We start from the raw sequence: 5,779 nt of genomic DNA, 5'->3' as shown, positions 1-5,779 counted from the left end.
GGTTGGCCCACTGTTGTGTGCTGTCCTATGAACACCCCCCCCCCCCCCCCTACTCCTCCACACTGACTCCTAACGCAGTCACCATCAGCGTTGATGACTTCCTGGACAGACAGAGACAGAGACAGAGACAGAAACAGCCGTCCACTCCAGAGGACGACATGGAGGTTTCTCGTTTCAACACAGCCAATCCCAAGTCAAACACCCTTAGCTCCCAGCAGAGACACATCGTCCCCAAGTCCACGGTTCACCCCCCCTCCACCCCAGGTCTCTCTGTGCTCCACGGTGTGGGACCACCGCACCTCTCTGCTTCAGCCGCCCCTCACCCACCTCCCTCCCCTGCAGCCCCAGGTCCTGAAATGACCAGCACCCCCCCCAACCTACCTCCATCCAAGACCACTCCCACCCAAAACCCAACTCCCACGTCTGGTGGGGGTTCTTCCTCTGCCTCCTCTCGCTCAAGGACTCCACTGTCATTGGCTCAGCAGAAATACAAGAAGGGCGACGTGGTGTGCACCCCCAACGGTATACGTAAGAAGTTCAATGGTAAACAGTGGAGGAGACTGTGTTCCAGGGAGGGCTGTATGAAGGAGTCTCAGCGGAGAGGCTACTGCTCCAGACACTTATCCATGAGGACCAAAGAGATGGAGGCAGCCGGGGGCGAGCGGGGGGGTGGGGGCAGCAGCTCAGGGATAGTTACCCCGTCTGACCTGCGCGGGAGAGCGAGCAGTGAGTTTGAGTGGGACGAAACGTCGAGAGAGAGCAGCGAAACCAGCAGCAGAGGAGACTCCAGACCCCGTCTGGTCCTGCCCCACGACCTGTCTTCACGATTCGACTTCGACGAGTGCGAGGCAGCCACCATGCTGGTGTCGCTGGGGAGCTCCCGCTCCGGCACCCCCTCCTTCTCCCCCACCTCCAACCAGTCTCCCTTCTCTCCAGCCCCCTCTCCCTCACCTTCCCCACTGTTTGGCTTCAGGCCGGCCAACTTCTCCCCGGTTCTCCAGCACCGGAGGCACAGGCAGTCCAGTGGTACAGGGGGGGGGGGCGCTAAGGTCGGAGGAGCGGAGAAGGAGAAACACGCTTCGGGCATCCAGCCCTCCTTCAGCAGCAACCTGACGTTTACAGTTCCCATGAGCCCCAGCAAACGAAAGCCAGACGCTGCTCCACCCGTTTCCTCGCACCATCACGATTACTCACACGGAGTAAAGACGGAGCTGGAGCAGGGGGACCTGAACTCTTTCAGGGTGTTGTCCCCCCAGACGCCAGCCTCGCACCCTCACACGCACACGTCCACCTTCTCCCGACCAAGAGGGGTGACCACCCCGTCCTCCGCGGCCGTCTCCCCTCCACCTCTCCTGGTGTCTGCGACTCCCCCCTCTCCCCTCGGTTCTGATGCAGGGCCTCGTCGCGTGGTCCCTGTTTCTCAGCAGACCTTACGTGACTCTCCTGTCATCGTGAGGAACCCTGAAGTCCCACTGGCTAAATTCACCGAATGTCCCGTAGGGAGGGGGCGAGAATGTCTCCTGGAGGGAGCTACAGAGAACACCACACCCAAAGACACGGCTCCAGCTCCCGTCACCCCGCAGCCCATTCCTGGACTGCAGGTTCCCGTCCCCATTAACGCCGCTGCAGCCACCGTACCCAATGGCACCATCTTTTTACGGAGCGCCGCCCAGACTCTGGTGCTCGTGTCCCCGTCAGCTACCTCCCTCCCGACCTCTGACCCCTCCGTCACACCCCTTCAGGCACTGTCAGTCGCCGTCAGCACAATCTCTACGGCTGCTCCTCCGAGCAGCACCAACATCTGCGCCGGTCGAGGGGACACCAGAGGGACAGCGTTCGGGGGTGAGGTCCAACAGCCGGTGCCCTGTCACCCGTCTCCAACTGCCCTGCTGCCCTTGATTCTTCCAACAGAGAGTCTCCACCCAGTCCCACGAAAGGACATCATCATGGGACGTCCAGGCACCGGTGAGTTCACGTTATGTTCAACTAGGTGTATTTCAGTAGCAGGATTCCTGGTTTGAATGATCGAAAATTAAAGTAAATTACATTTACTGAAGAGTTAAATTAATTATTAAAAAAATAAATTATTTTTGAAAAAGTTTCACCCTTAAAGTTTTTGACATTAAGAAACTGTTACAGAACTATACCGTATATTTGTGTAATGTTGCTTTTAGATTATCATTCATCATCAGTTTCCCTTTATTTACATATATTTATTTATATATATATTTATGTATATATGTGTGACCTGACCCCCCCCCCTGCCCCCTCTGTCTTCATGTCATTCATGTTCACTGACCAACACTTCACTACAGTTTTATTAAGATGATGTGGTTAAATATCTGGTATGTGGGCCACACAACGGACCAGCGTTAATCAACAACAAATCAGAACAGTTGAGGTTTTATTTCTAATAATCAAATTAGTCCAGGCAGTAACTCCTTCTCAAATCCATGTTCACATTTGTCTGTGTGACAACAGTGTCCAGGTGGACCACGGTTTGGACCACAGTTTGGACCACGGTTTGGACCACGTGACCCAGTCACAGCCTGTGTGTTTGGCTGCCCACTGAATGCAGCCTACATGCTGTCGGCCCATATGGTCTGCTCTAATCAGGCGTCCACACTTCTCACTTCTCCTTCTCCTTCTCCGCTCGGTGTCACATGACCCACATAAGCCGCGCACACACACAGCACCGTCAGCAGCTTCACTCCTGCGTCTACTGACCATCAAACACATCACGTTAGTCGACAGCGTTCAGCCACGCTGGGAGAGAGAGAGAGAGAGAGAGAGAGAGAGACAGAGAGAGAGAGAGAGACACTCCCACGTCCCAGGGACACGGAGCGTTTGACCACAACTATTATTATTATTATTATTATTATTATTATTATTATTATTATTATTATTATAGAAACATATCAAAGCAACAATTTGTCAAGTGTGTGTGTGTGTGTGTGTGTGTGTGTGTGTGTGATTGTGTGTGTGTGTGTGTGTGAGATTAAAGGAAAAAGGGAATTTTGAAATATTGGAATCAAAGACTTGATACGTGTTTAAAGAGTCAGAGGTTTACACACTGACTCAGTTCATCATCTTCATCATCATCATCATCATCATCATCATCATCATCATCAGTTCTGATGTTGAACTGAGTCAGTGTATAAACCTCTGACTCTGGTTCTGATCCAGTTGATGTTTGGTCCAGAACAGAGGTCACTGTGTTGACCAGGTCCACACTGACCCACGGCTTCATTATCAGCTTCACACACACACACACGGGTGGTAATATAAACAGATGGGAGTTGGACAACAGTGGAGGCTGAATGAACCAGGTGTGTGTGTGTGTGTGTGTGTGTGTGTCCACTGGAGCTGAGATCATGTGGGTGTTTTTTTTTTCTGAGCAGATAGAAAGTGTGTGTACGTTCTGCACGTCGCTGTAGGAGTGTGTGTGTGAAACACCAGATAAAAAAAGGAAACACCACGGTCCTGCGTGTGTGTGTGTGTGTGTTCGTTCAGACACTTCATAAATATCTTATTTTTAGTCTTTAGTATTTTTTTAAATCTAAACAAAAAGAAAATATAAATAATTAAATTGACCTTAAATTTATTGTACCAAAATAATTTATTACAAAAAGATCATTTACTCTGAAAAAATGTAATTTGATCATAATAATTTTATTTTTGCAGGAAAAAAATTCTTTTCCTAGTTTCCTGTTTTATCAGGTCATTTCCTGTCATTTTTTTCCGTTTCTGTCTGATGTGTTTCGTCCTCTGTCCTCCTGAAGTCCAAGTCTGGACACACAGATCAGACCGCTTCAGTCCAGACATGAGAACAGGTGTAGTCACTGGTCTGCTACGTACGGTAAAGAGTGTGTGTGTGTGTGTGTGTGTGTGTCACATCCTGGACCTGTCACTCTGGACCTAACCTAAAGTTCTGGTTCCATTAAAAGAGCGTTTGTCTTAAGGCTCCAGTCCTGGTGTCTCCACTGGTCCACTGATGTTGAAGGAGCAGGTGTCAGTTCTCAGAGATCCACAGAACCTGGAACGACACCAGGTCTGACTCTGTCGTCTGATCTGTGTCTCTAACTTACAAACACAGCCTGAACTTGGCTGTGTGACTGTGACACACACTCATCGGTACCTGTCATCGGTACCAGTGTTAATTTGATTCCCTTTTTCTCACATGAGAATTATTCTTCCAGAACACTTGCATGGATTTGTTTTAACCCTTTGAACTATCGCACTGCGGTGGCTTTTCTTCTCCTCCTCTCTCCATCCTGGTCTACCCGGATACGGATACCCGGGAATAACATCCCCGCTCCCTCCCTTCCTTGTTTTACGTAACGCTTAAAGCACTGCATCCTCCCAGGCCATGGCAACAACCACATCTGGATCACACCGCCTTCTAAAGTGGCACCAAAGCACGAGCGCAGCCTTTAAGACTAACCACGCAAGTCACGTGCCACAATTATCTCCTCTCTGATTGGCCGCCGCGCGCCAGAGAGGATTGTCAGATGCTCCGATGCACTGGGAGCAGGGAGATGTTGGAGGCTCCAGAGACTTTGACTGCACGTATGTGAAGTTTGGAGCAGCGTCCAGCCTCCTCCTCCTCCTCCTCCTCCTCTTCCTCCTCTCTGAGTCACTGCTCTTCATTCATCTTTCAAGGTCAAACCGTTTCATGTCTTTCACACATTCCATCGGTTGGAATGAATCTGTCTTTAACATCATGAATTTCTTGTCTCTCCCTCACCTCCCTCACCCCCCTCACCCCCCTCACCTCCCTCACCTCCTCCACTTTTCCTGTCATCTCTTACTTTGCACTGGCTTATCGGCTGCCTTTCTGAAAGCCATTTATCTGCAGACTAATACTGCCCCCAAATGGACAAAGTTGCACATTACACGTTTCCTCACAGTGGGTAGAATGACTTGGCTCTCTCCCTCTCCCCCCCCCCCCCCCCCCCCCCGCCTCCCCCCCACCTAACCAACACACACTAATGTGTGCCAGTGTGTGATAGTTGTTGTTCACTGTTGCTGTGGGAGAGTGGAGTCTGCCTACGTCATCAGAGGAGATGAAGTGGCGTTCAGTTCCTGTCCGTGAATGATGCAGCCAATCAGAGCTGTCTTTATTTGTCCAATAACTCTGTAGTAAAGTTGTCCTTTTATGGAGTTTTTGAAATGATTGAATGGAAATCATTTTCATCATTTTTATTTTTAAATCATATTGTTTCGGCCGCTCTGAGTGGGAGGTGCACTTCACTGTAAACGTTGTTAAAATGTGACGTTCACTGGACGTCGGTGGTCAGTGCTGCTCCGGCTACATGTGGAAACCTGGGCCCAACATAGCTGTTGCCATGGTAACTGCAACGGAACAGTGGATGAAGTTATAATTGGACAGAGCAAATGGTGTGTTGTGGGAGGTAGAGACGTAGAGGGGGGTTAGGGGACGATGGAGACGGGACAAGAGAGCGAGGACGGTGTTCCTCCTTCACTGAACTGACACAGACACAGACACAGGAGGAGGAGGAGGAGGGGGGGTCCAGAGGGGGAGGAAAAGTTTATTGATTGATGATGTAGCATTTTTATTTGGCGGGAATCATTGACAGACGTGTGAAGATGAAGAAGATGAAGAAGATGAAGAAGATGAAGAAGATGAAGATGAAGAAGAAGAAGAAGAAGATGAAGAAGCAGCTCTACCTCCAGTGAGAACTGCTGACCACCTACACAGACCGTCCACTGACAGTGAGTTTAGACCCAGTGAGACTCAGGCAGCGGGTCAGTTCTG

General features: G+C 50.2%; 1 protein-coding gene across 1 annotated transcript in view; it reads left to right on the top strand.

The window, feature by feature from the left end:
* Positions 1-5,779, top strand: part of cicb (capicua transcriptional repressor b) — a 38,978-nt gene that overhangs the window by 8,628 nt on the left and 24,571 nt on the right. The window contains 1 exon segment of the mRNA XM_025061344.1: positions 83-1,965. Coding sequence (XP_024917112.1) covers positions 83-1,965 — 1,883 coding nt within the window.

This window comes from Cynoglossus semilaevis, chromosome 13, assembly GCF_000523025.1.
Source record: "Cynoglossus semilaevis isolate Cse_v1.0 chromosome 13, Cse_v1.0, whole genome shotgun sequence".
NCBI lineage: Eukaryota > Metazoa > Chordata > Actinopteri > Pleuronectiformes > Cynoglossidae > Cynoglossus > Cynoglossus semilaevis.
This window is presented reverse-complemented; position numbering and strand designations above follow the sequence as displayed.